Below are 16,118 nucleotides of genomic sequence, written 5' to 3'. Positions count from 1 at the left end.
CTCGCGCCAGGGAACCCGAGCAGCCTAGGCCGCGAGCTCCTCGCCTCCAGCCTCCCGCCTCCCGCGCTAGTGCTAGCGCCGGCTAGGAGCGCCGCGTGGCCTTTACCGGCCACAGGCCCCGCCCCCGTGCGTCAGCGCGTAGCTGCGCCGAGGCGCTTCCCGGGGGCGTGCCGCGGTTGCTAGGCGACCAGACCGCTCCCCCTCCCGCCCCTGCAGCTGCGTCTCCCCACTTCCCAGCCGGGGCCAGTCGGGAGCGAAGGCGCGCTGAGCTGCAGTGTCTGGCCGAGAGTACCCGTGGGAGCGTCGCGCCGCGGAGGCAGCCGTCCCTGCGTAGGTGGTGTGGCCGGCCGGACCCCCAACTGGCGCCTCTCCCCGCGCGGGGTCCCGAGCTAGGAGATGGGAGGCACAGCTCGCGGGCCTGGGCGGAAAGATGCGGGGCCGCCTGGGGCCGGGCTCCCGCCCCAGCAGCGGAGGTAACGGCGCCACGGGATAACGGGCTGGAGGCGCCACAGGGAGCGGCTGGCGCTGGCAAGCGAAGCTTGGGGGCGGGAAGGAGGTAGAGTGAGCCCTCAGTAGGAGGGACGAGGGCAGGGGTCTGACTGCCTCCCCGAGACCGCCCCCACCTCCTCTCCATCAGGGCCCCCTCCCCCCATCCCTGTCTCACCGGGCGCGGGGGAGGGGCTAGAGCGGAGTTAGAGCAAAAAGAATTTCCACCCTTGGATTACCTCTGAAACCCTAGATCGGGGTATATGGTAAGGAATTACGAAAATCGAGGGCTTTTTGTGGGGCTTTTTATTAAAGGGGGGGAGCCCGGGAGCAGTACCTTGGAAAGAAGCCCTGTTGCTTAGAGCGGATAACCAAGGGCTGAACTCCTGGGGTTTGCTGTGAGGGGTGCGGTCTAGCTTCGGATGTACAGGTTATGGGCTGTGCTGGGTACGGCTTTCTCCGGATCCTATTTTGAGAGATTCCCCACCTTGCGTTGTATTTTACACCTGAATGGAGAGAAGAGACCCCGCTCCCTGCTTTATTTGCATGCAGACTCTTGTTAATTTCCTCTGGCTGTTAGTCACTAGGCAATTTTGCACGTTTTCTTTTTCTTTGTGTATGTGAATGCCTATCCTGGTTTGTTTTATCAGGCTTATGGCAAAGGGTCAGTCACATCCAGAGTATTTGGTTTCTGTCAGTGAAGCCATTCCCTGTTAAAAATATAAATAATTCTATCAGAATGTGAGCATGTTTTTAAAAAGAGCATTCCAAAAATGTTTGTAGCGGTTTTTTCCCTTTGTATTTTTATAACACATCCATAAAGAAAACTCTAGAATGAATTTCACAAAACAGTTTTTAAAGGTGACCAGAATATTCCAGGATATTGTAAAAGACATTAAAAAATTATTCCTCTGCAACATCGTCATTGTTATATTCATAATGTATCATGTAAAATGATACAGTGAAATGCTGATGTGTGTAACTGGGAAATCCGTGTTCTTGGTAGCAGATGAAATACATTATTCAGGGCCATCTTGTGGATTAAATAAATCCTCTCCGTCTTTTGTGTTCCCTTACAGTGGTGGAGCCACAGTGTTAAAGAACAGAGAAGTGATCCTTAATCATTTAGAATTTTGCCTCCACCATCCACCAGAAAATGAAGTGGAAAGAGAAGTAAATTCAATACATTTTATAATTTAGAGCGTCCTTTTAGTGTTTGCTGTAGTACTTACTGTATTTTTCTACAAGTTAGGTAGATATAAGTAGGTAAGTAAGTAAATGAATAAAGAGAAGACAGCCTTAAAAAGGCCTTTTATTTCTTGCCTGTAAGACCCAGAAGTGTGTAGACTGGAGCTAGTCTTCCCATTAACATGGGGAAGACAGGCTCAGAGGAGAAGGTAGCACAGCCAGTGTTAGAGCTGAGATTAGAATCCAAGTCTCTGACTTGAGAAACCATTACGTCTTTAGTGTTTTCTGGTCTGTTTTTTTCTCTGAGCTTCAGATTCAAACTAGCCTTTATTTTCAAGTAGTAAGTTATGAGATCCTTCTGATAGTCCTTATTGTTTTTAACAACATTCAGAAAGACTTGTTTCAACTATTTTAAAATACAAACCTAGAAATGCTGTCCTTGAAAAACAAAAGTTGGATTTCCTCTGTTCCTCTTCCAAATGCCCCAGTTGTTTGTATTCAGTGCCAAAATGTAGTGTAGACATTTATTTCTATTACTGTTCCTTGTAGCAGATATGAAGCAGTTAAGACACAGGATTTTATATCTTCAGTTACTGACAGATTTTGTCTGTAATCCTTTTAACTAGGTTGGGGGATGGTGTCTATGACACCTTCATGATGATAGATGAAACCAAATGTCCCCCTTGTTCAAATGTACTCTGCAATCCTTCTGAACCACCTCCACCCAGAATACTAAATGTAAGTAAAAGAAATAATTCTTTGTACATGAATTGTTTTGGAAAGGAGGAAGTGCTACTTAATGCTCAAGGTACACTTATGTATCACTGGCAACCAGACTTTTTTTTGTTTCTTTTAGATTTCTCTTGACTTTGGAATAACAATGTCTGTGGTCCAAATGTAGCTTTTCAGAATGATTTAAGTTTGGAGCTCACCTTTTTATTTCAGTTTCCACTGGGATAAATATATAGCACTAGGAAAAAAATAATATGCTACTTTTATTTAGGTAATGCTTATTTTTGTATAGGATGATATACTCCTAGTATTACAAAGGCCCCTTTTAACAAAAATAAGAAACAGAAAACATCTCGGAATTCATAGATCTGCAGGGGTTTTTTTTCACCTGCATGATGGAAATGCAGTCTTTGTTTATTAGTATGCTAAAGAGAACCATTTTATAGATAGATGATAACTAAAACAGTTTGGTTTTTTTTTTTTTTTTTTTGAGATGGAGTCTCGCTCTGTCGCCCAGGCTGGAGTGCAGTGGCGCAATCTCGGCTCACTGCAAGCTCCGCCTCCCAGGTTCACGCCATTCTCCTGCCTCAGCCTCTCCGAGTAGCTGGGACTACAGGCGCCCGCCACCACGCCCGGCTAATTTTTTGTATTTTTAGTAGAGATGGGGTTTCACCGTGGTCTCGATCTCCTGACCTCGTGATCCGCCCGCCTCGGCCTCCCAAAGTGCTGGGATTACAAGCGTGAGCCACCGCGCCTGGCCTAAAACAGTTTGGTTTTTAATGCATTTAATCATTTTGGGGACTGCAGACACTTAGCTTTTTTAAATTTATTTATTTATTTTTTTGAGGCGGAGTCTCTGTCCCCCAGGCTGGAGTGCAATGGCATGATCTTGGCTAACTGCAACCTCTGCCTCCCGGGTTGAAGTGATTCTCCTGCCTCAGCCTCCTGAGTAGCTGGGATTACAGGCGCGTGCCACTACACCCCGCTAATTTTTGTATTTTTAGTAGTCAAGGGTTTCACCATGTTGGTCAGACTTGTCTCTAACTCCTGACCTCATGATCACCCGCCTCAGCTTCCTAAAGTGCTGGGATTACAGGCGTGAGCCACTGCTCCTGGCAGCTTTTTTTTTTTTTTTAACTTAAGATAAAATTAATTCACATTCCCTCAGCATGTATCGAGTGGTAGGCAGAGCAGGGTTTGGCCAAGTTCCATGACAAGGAGAGGCTATCCTATGACTTTAAAATTTGCTGCATATGTCATCAGATGAACAAACTGAATAATTGAATTGACTCATTTGTAATATTTCTCTTTCACATTTCTGTGTTTAAGACCTGAAATTGTTTCTATATGGAAAAATCACTTGTATTTTTCATAGACCTTCCTGTTGTCATTAGTTTTTGCTTAAAATCAACCTTTTTCCTTTTTTTTTTTTTTTTTTTCCTGAGACGGAGTCTTACTCTGTCATCCAGGCTGGAGTGCAATGGCATCATGTCGGCTCATTGCAACCTCCGCCTCCCGGGTTCAAGCAATTCTCCTGCCTCAGCCTTCCTGAGTAGCTGGGATTACAGGCGCCTGCCACCACACCCAGCTAATTTTTGTATTTTTAGTAGAGACGGGGTTTCACCATGTTGGTCAGGCTGATCTAACTCCTGACCTCAAGTGATCCACTTCCCTCGGCCTCCTGAAGTGCTGGGATTATAGGCGTGAGGCACCGCACCCGGCCCTTTTCCCCACTTTCAACACTAGTAGTATATAAAACGTGAGCTAAAAATATTTTGAAGGCTGGTCACCCTATTTTTCGTCCCCTTTTTGGAGTGTAGTGGGGTTTCTTTCTATTCTTTGCAAGTTTGTTTCTTTAATATGTCAAAATGTCTAAGAACTTCAGAACCATATACGTCTTGTGTTGCCCATCAGATTGCTTGGTTACTTGCTGCCAATTGGCTCACCTCTATAGGAAACTATTTGCAATTGGGTTGAAGTGTTAACATCTGACTTTAAGTCATTTTAACTGATTTTTTTTTTTTTTGAGATGGAGTCTCAATCTGTTGCCTAGGCTGGAGTGCAGTGGCACAATCTTGGCTTACTGCAACCTCTGCCTCCCGGGTTCAAGCGATTCTCCTGCTTCACCCTCCCAAGTAGCTGGGATTATAGGCACCAACCAACATGCCTGGCTAATTTTCGCATTTTTAGTAGAGACGGTGTTTCACCGTATTGGTCATGATGGTTTTGAACTCCTGACCTCGTGATCCACCCACTTCAGCCTCCCAAAGTGCTGGGATTACAGGTGCGAGCCACCGCGCCCAGCCAAGTCATTTTAACTTTGATTCACAGTTAGCCAATGCTATTTACCTTCCAGTAGGTTACTTATATTGTATGTTTCAGGATCAAAAATGAATTTCTTACTGCATGGTGTTAGGCATGACAGTTTTGTTGGGGAGCAAGAAGGTTTTAGATGTCTTTACTCACTACTCATTTCTTTCTTTTTTTTTTTTTTTTTTTTTTTTTTTTTTTTTTTGAGACCGAGTCTTGCTCTCTCGCCCAGGCTGGAGTGCAGTGGCGCAATCTCGGCTTGCTGCAACCTCTACCTCCTGGGTTCAAGCAGTTCTCCCTGCCTCAGCTTCCTGAGTAGCTGGGATTACAGGCATCTGCCACCATGCCTGGCTAATTTTTGTATTTTTAGTAGAGATGGGGTTTCGCCATGTTGGCCAGGCTGGTCCCGAACTCCTGACCTCAGGTGATCTGCCCACCTCAGCCTCCCAAAGTGTGGGGTTTACAGGCGTGAGCCACCGCGCTTGGCTGTCTTTACTCATTTTGCTGAAAAAATAAAAAATAAAAAATGCCTTTTGACCTCTTGGTGCCACTTATATTTCATTATGCCATGACTCTATCCCGAGATCCTGTTACTCTTTTTACAAAGTTTTCTAGCTTCATTTATTCAGGATGCTCCTACATTCTCATGGTAAACTATAAATCATCTGCCCATAGGCTTTTATTGGGTTTTGTGTTACAGGGATTTAGGGTTTGGGGGCTGGGGCAAAGGTAGGGTTTTATATCTGGGTGAGAAGGATATTCCTTTATTCCTTTTGAATTTCTCAGCAAGTTTTTTTTTTTTTTTTTTTTTTTTTGGAGACAGTCTCTCATTCTGTCGCCCAGGCTGGAGTGCAGTGGCGTGATCTCGGCTCAGTGCAAGCTCCACCTCCCGGGTTCACACCATTCTCCTGTCTCAGCCTCCCAAGTAACTGGGACTACAGGCGGCCGCCACAACACCAGGCTAATTTTTTGTATTTTTAGTAGAGACAGGGTTTCATCGTGTTAGCCAGGATGGTCTCGATCTCTTGACCTCATGATCCTCCCGCCTCGGCCTCCCAAATTGCTGGGATTACAGGCGTGAGCCACCGTGCCCGGCCATACCATAATTTCTTTATCTACTCCTTGATTGATGGGCATTTGGGGAAATATTTAGTGTTTTAAAACAATTATACTTTAATATGTGTGAATACTGTAGATTTTTTTAGAACAATAGAAGGAAGGTTTTATTTGTAGCACATCAGACTTGATATGTAATTGATTCAGGCCAGTATTTGAGTTATTTACAGGAACGGAAAGAAAGTTAAGAAGAGAACCCCTCCCTGAAAGGATTCCCTATTTAATAAATGGTGCTGGGAAAACTGGCTAGCCCTATGTAGAAAGCTGAAATTGGATCCCTTCTCTACACCTTATGTAACAATTAATTCAAGATGGATTAAAGACTTAAATGTTAGACCGAAAACCATAAAAACCCTAGAAGAAAACCTAGGCAATAACCATTCAGGCCATAGGCATAGGCACGGACTTCATGACTAAAACACCAAAAGCAATGGCAACAAAAGCCAAAATTGATAAATGGGATCTAATTAAACTAAAGAGCTTCTGCACAGCAAAAGAAACTACCATCAGAGTGAACAGGCAACCTACAGAATGGGAGAAAATTTTTACAATCTACCCATCTGACAAAGGGCTAATATCCAGAATCTACAAAGAACTTAAACAAATTTACAAGAAAAAATCAAACAACCCCATCAAAAAGTGGGCAAAGAATATGAACAGACACTTATCAAAAGAAGACATTTATGCAGCCAACAGACACATGAAAAAATGCTCATCACTGGCCATCAGAGAAATGCAAATCAAAACCACAATGAGATACCATCTCACACCAGATAGAATTGTGATTATTAAAAAGTCAGGAAACAACAGGTGCTGGAGAGGATGTAGAGAAATAGGAATGCTTTTACACTGTTGGTGGGACTGTAAACTAGTTCAACCATTGTGGAAGACAGTGTGGCGATTCCTCAAGGATCTAGAACTAGAAATACCATTTGACCCAGCCATCCCATTACTGGGCATATACCCAAAGGATTATAAATCATGCTGCTATAAAGACACATGCATGTGTATGTTTATTGTGGCACTATTCACAATAGCAAAGACTTGGAACCAACCCACATGTCCATCAATGATAGACTGGATTAAGAAAATGTGGCAGACAGCCGGGTGTGGTGGCTTACGCCTGTAATCCCAGCACTTTGGGAGGCCGAGGCGGGCGGATCACGAGGTCAGGAGATCGAGACCATCCTGGCTAACACGGTGAAACCCCATCTCTACTAAAAAGACAAAAAATTAGCCAGGCGTGGTGGTGGGCACCTGTAGTCTCAGCTACTTGGGAGGCTGAGACAGGAGAATGGTGTGAACCCGGGAGGCGGAGCTTGCAGTGAGCTGAGATCGTGCCACTACACTCCAGTCTGGGTGACAGAGCCAGACTCCATCTCAAAAAAAAAAAAAGAATTGCTTGAACCCGGGAGGCAGAGGTTGCAGTGAGCCAAGACTGTGCCACTGCACTCCAGCCTGGGCAACAAGAGCAAAACTCCGCCTCAAAAAAAGGAAAATGTGGCACATATACACCATGGAATACTATGCAGCCATAAAAAAGGATGAGTTCATGTCCTTTGTAGGGACATGGATGAAGCTAGAAGCCATCATTCTGAGCAAACTCGCAAGGACAAAAAACCAAACACTGCATGTTCTCACTCATAGGTGGGAATTGAACAATGAGAACACATGGACACAGGGTGGGGAACATCACACACTGGGGCCTGTCATGGGATGGGGGGAGGGGGGAGGGATAGCCTTAGGAGATATACCTAATGTAAATGATGAGTTAATGGGTGCAGCACACCAACATGGCACATGTATACATATGTAACATATGTAACAAACCTGCGTGTGGTGCACATGTACCCTAGAACTTAATAATAAAAATATAATAATAATAATAAAAAATAAGAGAACCTCTCCCTGTGTGGCAAAATTACCTCCCAGAATTCTCCAGATTCACTGGAGAAGATGATATTGATGGTGGACTACACTGAAGTAGCCTGCTTTGTTCTGGAAGGCATGCTTCAAGAGAGACATAAAGTGCAGCCTGTGTTGAGAATGTGAACAGGAGAGTGGGTGAGGTAAGGCAGATGTATCGGGGATGGTGAACCTACAGAATGGTGGAGGCAGGGACAGCACAGCCCCTTTTAGGTATCCAGAGGGCTCCTACTTGAAATTTGGACACTTCTGTGTAGTTACCAAAGGGGTAAGACTTATTTTGCAAGGAGAGAAATTTAGGCTTACTTTAAGGAAAAACCATGAGTCAGGGACTCCAAGTGACATCTTTAATATTATTGTAATAGTTTGTGGAAATTACATTTCTGATATGTATCTGTTCTTATTAATGTTGTGTACCTGAGACCCCCTCATTATCACAAACAGAAATGAAGACCTTCAGGGAGCCAGTGCAGCCTTACACGTAAGCAGAGTAGGGGAAATTCCCAGGGACAGACCCTGCACCACAAATACCTTTCCTAATAGCTTGTCACTGGTGACTGCAGTTCCTAGAGAGGCATTCCTTTGGGTTAGGGCATTGATCTTCTGTTGAAGTTCAAATATCCATGGAGAGGTAACACAGTACATTGTATAGCGAGTGGAAAGCATGTTTATGTGGGGAGAAAGTGGGTGAGGCAATTCCGTGTATCCTAAGTGAAGGCCTATTGTGGGGGCCCTCATTGAGCAGAAGACATAGTGCTAGATGCTTGATGGAGGGAGATGAGACTGGAGAAATGGAGGAAGCCACCAGCGAGAGAAGAGAGAAAAGTGGAAGGGGAAGGGTGTATAGGAACTTAAACTTTAATGTATTGAGAATTTTGCTGAATTGTAACCAGTGTCTTTTAAATATTTTATAGTTGGTGAAATTATTATTTTTAATTAGAATTTGATTCACACAACATCCTGCAAGTAGATATTATTATCCACATCTTACAGATAAAGAAACTGAGGCTCAGGAAGGCAACAGGGACCTACAGCTTTTTTTTATTATTATTTGAGAAGAAGTCTTGCTCTGTCACCCGGGATGGAGTGCAGTGATGCAATCTTGGCCCACTGCAACCTCTGCCTCCTAGGTTCAAGCAATTCTCCTTCCTCAGCCTCCCGAGTAGCTGGGATTACAGGCATACACCACCACACCTGGCTAATTTTTGTATTTTTAGTAGAGATGGGGTTTCACCATGTTGGTCAGGCTCGTCCCCAACTCCCGACCTCAGGTGATCTGCCCACTTTGGCCTCCCAAAGTGCTGGGATTACAGGCGTGAGCCACCACACCTGGCTGGACCTACAGCTTTTAAGTAGCATAGCCAGGACCCCAACCCAGGCATTCTGACTCCCTGTTTCTTCAGGATGTGGTTCAAAGACTTAAGCAGTAAATATTTAGATGCATTAAAGTTAGGTAGTAAAGATTTTAAGGAAAACTAGCCAAGATGCTTGTAGATGTTTGTTTTTGTTATGTAAATCTAATTAAAACCAAATAATTAAAATTCTTTTCCTAATGCCACCAAATTTATTCCCTAATAGATTCAGGCTGGAGTGCAGTGGTGCCATCTCAGCTCACTGCAACCTCCACCTCCCCGGTTCAAGCGATTCTCCTGCCTCAGCCTCCCGAGTAGCTGGGAATGCAGGTGCACGACACTACGCCTGCTAATTTTTGTATTTTTAGTAGAGACAGGGTTTCGCCATGTTGGCCATGCTGGTCTTGAACTCCTGACCTCAGGTGATCCACCTGCCTCGGCCTTCCAAAGTGCTGGGATTACAGGCATGAGCCACCGTGGCTGGCCAATATTTAGATTCTATATGCAGGCCTGTTTATTTTCTTGACCAGTGATACTTTTCTATTTTGGTATCACAGAGACTATATGTACTTGGGCAATATCTGGCCCCTTTATTTTAAAACTAAATGCCAAGCTGTGGCTACATTTGAACTGGCTCCTTGACTTTGTTTAAGATCATATAATACATCGTGTAACTGTAAGTGTTCCAAAAATATTTAAATTGATTAAATGACTTTTAAAAAGGAGCAAGCAGGACTTTTATAACTGAATTACGGGGGCTGTCTGAGGTATGCCAACACTTAAATTTTTGTCATTTATGTTTTTTAATATTGTTTTTTGTTACTTATTTTTGGTAATTTATAAATACAATTTTTGTTTTGCTTAGGTTATATTAAAATTTCTAGTTTTTAAAGGTTTGACTACTTTTTAGCTTAACATTTTTAGAGATTATAACCGTAGCCCAGAGCTCCTCTGGAATTAATCTGTTCCTCATACTACAGGCTCTCTGAAATTACCAAACAGATAAAGGACACAATTCTTCAGGGTCCATTGAGAAAAACAGTTGTTCTTTTAAGTATCCTAGACTTCCTTTTATTTATCCTAGACTTCCTTTTCTTTTTAACAACAGATTTAACATTTTTATCTTTCCAGCCCCTTCTTAATATTTTTCACTTATTTCTTTTTTTATTTTATTGTTTTGAGACAGTCTCTCACTCTGTTGCCAAGGCTGGAATGCAGTAGCGTGATCTTGGCTCACTGTAGCCTCCACTTCCCAGGTTCAAGTGATTCTCCTGCCTCAGCCTCCCAAGTAGCTGGGATTACAGGCATGCATCACCACATCTGGCTTTTTTTTTTTTTTTTTTTTTTTGGTATTTTTAGTAGAGGTGGGGGTTTTGCCATGTTGGCCAGCCTGGTCTCAAACTTGTGGCCTCAAGTGATCTGACCGCCTTGGCCTCCCAAAGTGCTGGGGTTACAGGGATGAACCACCATGCCTGGCCAAAGTTTTTATTTTATTTTTTATTTTATTTATTTTTTTGAGACAGGGTCTCACTCTGTTGCTCAGGCTGGAGTGCAATGGCATGATTTGGCTCACTGCAACCTCCACCTCCTGGGTTCAAGCGATTCTCCTGCCTCAGCCTCCCAAGTAACTGGGATTACAGGTGTGCACCATCATGCCCAGCTAATTTTTGTATTTTTAGTAGCGACAGAGTTTCACCATGTTGGCCAAGCTGGTATCAAACTCCTAACCTCAAGTGATCCACCTACCTCGGCCTCCCAGAGTGCTGGGATTACAGGCATGAGATACCACACGTGGCCAAAAAATTTTATTTTTTAAGGTGTACCGTATGATGTTTTGATATACATAGTGAAATGATTACTACAGTCAAGCCAATTAAACGTATCTATCATCTCACATCTCACATTAGACGTATCTCACATCTCACATTAAACGTATCTCACATCTCACATTACTTTTTTCTTAATAGTAATTAATTAATATTAATTAATATTAATTTTACTTAGGTATAAAAATTAATGTTAATTAATATTAATTTTACTTAGGTGTTTGGTTGTTTTTGTCCTTCTTTTCCTCCATCTTATTTCAAAAAACCTTGTTTCAGTTCAAAGAATCTTAATTCAGAGGAGTAAGTAGAGCTTTTTTCTGTGGGTCACTATCCCTTCCAGAAGATTGTGGAAAACCTGGTGAAAGGAGTAGTACTCCTTTATCAAGTAGGCTCTTGCTAGGGAAGAGTTTTATAAGAAGCACTCCAGGGACCTTGGACCCTCACTGTTACCAGGTACTTGAAGAATTGGTCCAGATGATCTCAAGAGTTCTCTTTAACTTAGAGCTTTTGTGATTCAATGAACTGAGTTAAAAGGCTGCAGTAATTTATATGGGGACCTGGGAGTAGATGATTGAGCACTTTGTTGATTCCAGGCCGTAGTCAACATTCAGCCCTGCTAGTCTACAGGTGCTTGGGAGAACCTGGTGCTGAGTTATGTTAATGGGAAGGACCCTTGAATAGAAGCCAGAAGACCTATTCTGGTTCAAATTCTGCTTCTGTCACTTGATAGTACCTTCTTGTTTATACTTCAGTATGCATTATTCTGATCATGCTATATGCCCTTAATATTTGGGAAGATACTTGAAACAATTAGTAAACAATGTAAGATAGTGCATATATTATACATAATCAAGTACCAAATTATGTGGCACAAACTGGAAAAGCTGCAGTTAGGATGTAAGATTAATTAGTATGGGCTTGGCATAGTTCTAAGTGAAAGAGAGAGGAATTGAACTGGGCTTTGAAGGAATGTAGGAGTCAAGGGGATGATGGGTGGAAAGATTCTCAGTACAAGGACACATCTGTAAGAAGGAACCTGGCATGTGGGGGGCATGGTAAGATCATCTTGTCTTGAACAAAGCAAGGCACGTATGGGGGTTAGGGATGTCCGCAATATTCAGGGAGTCTGAAAATTAATATAACACAAGTTGCTAGAGACTCTTGCTTTTCTTATCTCCTTTTTGGGTCATTTTAACCTTAAAGTAAACATGACTGGACATGTTTTGTTGTTAATCAGTTGGAGGAGGGAGGATTCTTTCATCTTTCTAATGTTTTTAATGACTTATATTCATTTTCTCTTTCATAGATGACCACTGAGCAGTTTACAAGAGATCATACTCAGCACTTTGTGGATGGAGGTGAGATGAAGGTAGAACAGCTGTTTCAAGAATTTGGCAACAGAAAATCCAATACTATTCAGTCAGATGGCATCAGTGACTCTGACAAATGCTCTCCTACTGTTTCTCAGGGTAAAAGTTCAGATTGCTTGAATACAGTGAAATCCAACCGTTCATCCAAGGCACCCAAAGTGGTGCCTCTGACTCCAGAACAAGCCCTGAAGCAATATAAACACCACCTCACTGCCTATGAGAAACTGGAAATAATTAATTATCCAGAAATTTACTTTGTAGGTCCAAATGCCAAAAAAAGACATGGAGTTATTGGTGGTCCCAATAATGGAGGGTATGATGATGCAGATGGGGCCTATATTCATGTACCTCGAGACCATCTAGCTTATCGATATGAGGTGCTGAAAATTATCGGCAAGGGGAGTTTTGGGCAGGTGGCCAGGGTCTATGATCACAAACTTCGACAGTACGTGGCCCTAAAAATGGTGCGCAATGAGAAGCGCTTTCATCGTCAAGCAGCTGAGGAGATCCGGATTTTGGAGCATCTTAAAAAACAGGATAAAACTGGTAGTATGAACGTTATCCACATGCTGGAAAGTTTCACATTCCGGAACCATGTTTGCATGGCCTTTGAATTGCTGAGCATAGACCTTTATGAGCTGATTAAAAAAAACAAGTTTCAGGGTTTTAGCGTCCAGTTGGTACGCAAGTTTGCCCAGTCCATCTTGCAATCTTTGGATGCCCTCCACAAAAATAAGATTATTCACTGCGATCTGAAGCCAGAAAACATTCTCCTGAAACACCACGGGCGCAGTTCAACCAAGGTCATTGACTTTGGGTCCAGCTGTTTCGAGTACCAGAAGCTCTACACATATATCCAGTCTCGGTTCTACAGAGCTCCAGAAATCATCTTAGGAAGCCGCTACAGCACACCAATTGACATATGGAGTTTTGGCTGCATCCTTGCAGAACTTTTAACAGGACAGCCTCTCTTCCCTGGAGAGGATGAAGGAGACCAGTTGGCCTGCATGATGGAGCTTCTAGGGATGCCACCACCAAAACTTCTGGAGCAATCCAAACGTGCCAAGTACTTTATTAACTCCAAGGGCATACCCCGCTACTGCTCTGTGACTACTCAGGCAGATGGGAGGGTTGTGCTTGTGGGGGGTCGCTCACGTAGGGGTAAAAAGCGGGGTCCCCCAGGCAGCAAAGACTGGGGGACAGCACTGAAAGGGTGTGATGACTACTTGTTTATAGAGTTTTTGAAAAGGTGTCTTCACTGGGACCCCTCTGCCCGCCTGACCCCAGCTCAAGCATTAAGACACCCTTGGATTAGCAAGTCTGTCCCCAGACCTCTCACTACCATAGACAAGGTGTCAGGGAAACGGGTAGTTAATCCTGCAAGTGCTTTCCAGGGATTGGGTTCTAAGCTGCCTCCAGTTGTTGGGATAGCCAATAAGCTTAAAGCTAACTTAATGTCAGAAACCAATGGTAGTATACCCCTATGCAGTGTATTGCCAAAACTGATAAGCTAGTGGACAGAGATATGCCCAGAGATGCATATGTGTATATTTTTATGATCTTGCAAACCTGGAAATGGAAAAAATGCAAGCCCATTGGTGGATGTTTTTGTTAGACTAGACTTTTTTTAAACAAGACGAAACATTTTTATATGACTATAAAATAATTCTTCAAGGGCTAATTACCTAACCAGCTTGTATTGGCCATCTGGAATATGCATTAAATGACTTTTTATAGGTCAATGCATCTTTGTTATTATCGTCAGATATATTTCAACTGATGTATTATACTATTGGTTTAAATCTCTTTCTCTCAAGAAAGAAGGTGTAGCAAAAGTATCCCAAGTACTCCTTGCTTCTAGTGTCCCTCAGCGTCTGTTCTGGAGGGGTAATTTGGGATGCGGTGTTAGTTGTGGCTGAGAGCCAATGCTAGGTCCCTTGCCCCAGTAGGCCATTCTCTAGGCTCATTCTAGGTGAAAGAGCTCACAGCAGACTGTGGGGTGGGGGAGCACCAGGAAGCTGTTGGTGACTTGGACAGTTGGTGTCCCTGGTTTTCAATGACTCATTCTTCTTCCCTTCAGTTCTCTGATGTTTGGTGTTACTATTTTATGTTATTATTTTGCCTCTGATTCGTTTCCTAGTCAAAGCATTTTACAGAAGCCTTACCACTTTACCAAATAACCCTGTAAGGTGCTGATTTAAAAACTGAGTCATATGCATCCCTCCTCCTTTCCTCTCCCATGCCCAAGGAAGATAAAACAGCTTCTCTGCCACAATTGACCCAGAGTGGTAAAGATAGAGAATCAGCATGAAAACTGCAGTTCCCCAGCTTTGTGGTACTCCACAGACCAGCCTCCTTGCTGCATTTTTCATAGAATCTCTTCCTTATAAAAGTAGTCACTCTCGGGTAAACCTTACTACAGTTTAAAAATGCTTCCCTCTTCTCTTTGCAGCCACTTGCCACTTTAATGTGCCACATTTTTTCCCCCACTTTCACTTTAAGCTTAATGCTATTCCCTAGATCTGAGTGAATTTCAGAAGAAGAAAACTAAAAATCCAGAAACTGGTGATAATCAAGTTTTCCCTTTTATGTTTCTTAATTTTATTCTCTTCAACAGCTTTTCTTTTTCTCTGCTAAGATTTAAACAGTGAGGGCTGATAATAAAACTAGTTGTTAAGCCAGTGTCCTACTTAGAAGGGTGGAGACAGGACAGAAACTAACTCACTGCTACTGGGTTTTGTTTGTTTTTTCCTGTCCTTTCCTCTATTTCTGTCCTCTTCCAGAAACAAAAGTATGCTCAAGTTCTATCCTAAATGTGTGCTCTTGGCTGGGTATAGTGGCTCATGCCTGTAATCCTAGCACTTTGGGAGGCTGAGGTGGGTGGATCCCTTGAGTCCGGGAGTTCAAGACCAGCCTGGGCAACATGGTGAAACCACGCCTCTACAAAAAATATAAAAATTAGCTAGGTGTAGTGGCACATGCCTATAATCCCAGCTACTTGGGAGGCTGAGGTGGGAGGATCACTTGAGCTGAGATCATGCCACTGCACTCCAGTCTGGGTAACAGAGTGAGACTCAGTCTAAAAAAAAAAAAAAAAAAGTGTGTTCTTTAAAGTAGAATATTTGCTTTTTACAATATAGTTCTCAGAATGATCCAGTTCCATTTATTCTTCTGGAATGTGGTACAAACTCGATGAGAATGGAAGAGACTCTTTTTGTTGGGCAGTGTAGTAACAAGAAAAGAAAAGAAAAATGCCATGAGTACATTATTTAAGGAACTTTTGCTTTATCCAAAAGTAGTCATGATTGCTGTAGCACAGGCTGTGAAAAATGAGAGAGTGCAAATTTCTCTCATTTAAATGTCCACAGTGGCTTTAGTCTCCCAAGTACAAGGGCCAGATGGCAGAGAATAGCTTAAACTGAGCCTTCAGCCTCATTAATAGGAGGAAGTCTTGGTACTTTTGGTGACTAAGAAACTGGATTATTTAAAACCTTACTTATCTCCTTTACTCCTGGTTTACAGAAGGCAATAAATATACAACTCGTTTAGATCCCTCTAACTCCTGCTGAATTTTCTTTCTTTTTTTCTAAGTCTGCACCCTATCTCTTGATTCCATTGCCTGAAGAAGCTGTGTGAAATTAGTCTGGTTATTGGTTCTCTTGTCAGATAGTGGCATCTTGATCTCTTCACTTGTCACACTAAATGCTGCTCATAACCCATCCTCTTCTTCTTTACTCATCACTGCTTTCTTCAAGGGAGTTCTTGAAACTGCCTCATCTACCTCATGATCTGCTAGTCGAGATAGTGACTCT

The 16,118-nt window shown here is 42.9% G+C and overlaps 1 protein-coding gene across 2 annotated transcripts; it reads left to right on the top strand.

The window, feature by feature from the left end:
• Positions 1 to 228: 228 nt before the first annotated feature.
• On the top strand, positions 229 to 14,052 carry DYRK3 (dual specificity tyrosine phosphorylation regulated kinase 3). 2 transcript variants are annotated; one of them, XM_030813096.1, is made up of 4 exons: positions 229 to 473; positions 1,566 to 1,659; positions 2,301 to 2,412; positions 12,243 to 14,052. In XM_030813096.1, exons 2-4 carry the CDS (start codon positions 1,643 to 1,645, stop codon positions 13,818 to 13,820), a joined length of 1,707 nt encoding a protein of 568 aa, XP_030668956.1. In that variant the 5' UTR covers positions 229 to 473; positions 1,566 to 1,642; the 3' UTR covers positions 13,821 to 14,052. The 2 variants fall into 2 exon arrangements, with proteins under 2 accessions (XP_030668956.1, XP_030668955.1); XM_030813095.1 differs by lacking the exon at positions 1,566 to 1,659.
• Positions 14,053 to 16,118: the final 2,066 nt, after the last annotated feature.

This window comes from Nomascus leucogenys, chromosome 5 (assembly GCF_006542625.1).
Source record: "Nomascus leucogenys isolate Asia chromosome 5, Asia_NLE_v1, whole genome shotgun sequence".
Lineage (NCBI taxonomy): Eukaryota > Metazoa > Chordata > Mammalia > Primates > Hylobatidae > Nomascus > Nomascus leucogenys.
This window is presented reverse-complemented; position numbering and strand designations above follow the sequence as displayed.

Coding starts and splice junctions, on each gene's coding strand:
- DYRK3 (XM_030813095.1), top strand. CDS start 397: ATGGGAGGCACAGCTCGCGGGCCTGGGCGGAAAGATGCGGGGCCGCCT. Junction 474..2,300: donor CTCCCGCCCCAGCAGCGGAG/GTAACGGCGCCA, acceptor CCTTTTAACTAG/GTTGGGGGATGGTGTCTATG. Junction 2,413..12,242: donor CTCCACCCAGAATACTAAAT/GTAAGTAAAAGA, acceptor TCTCTTTCATAG/ATGACCACTGAGCAGTTTAC.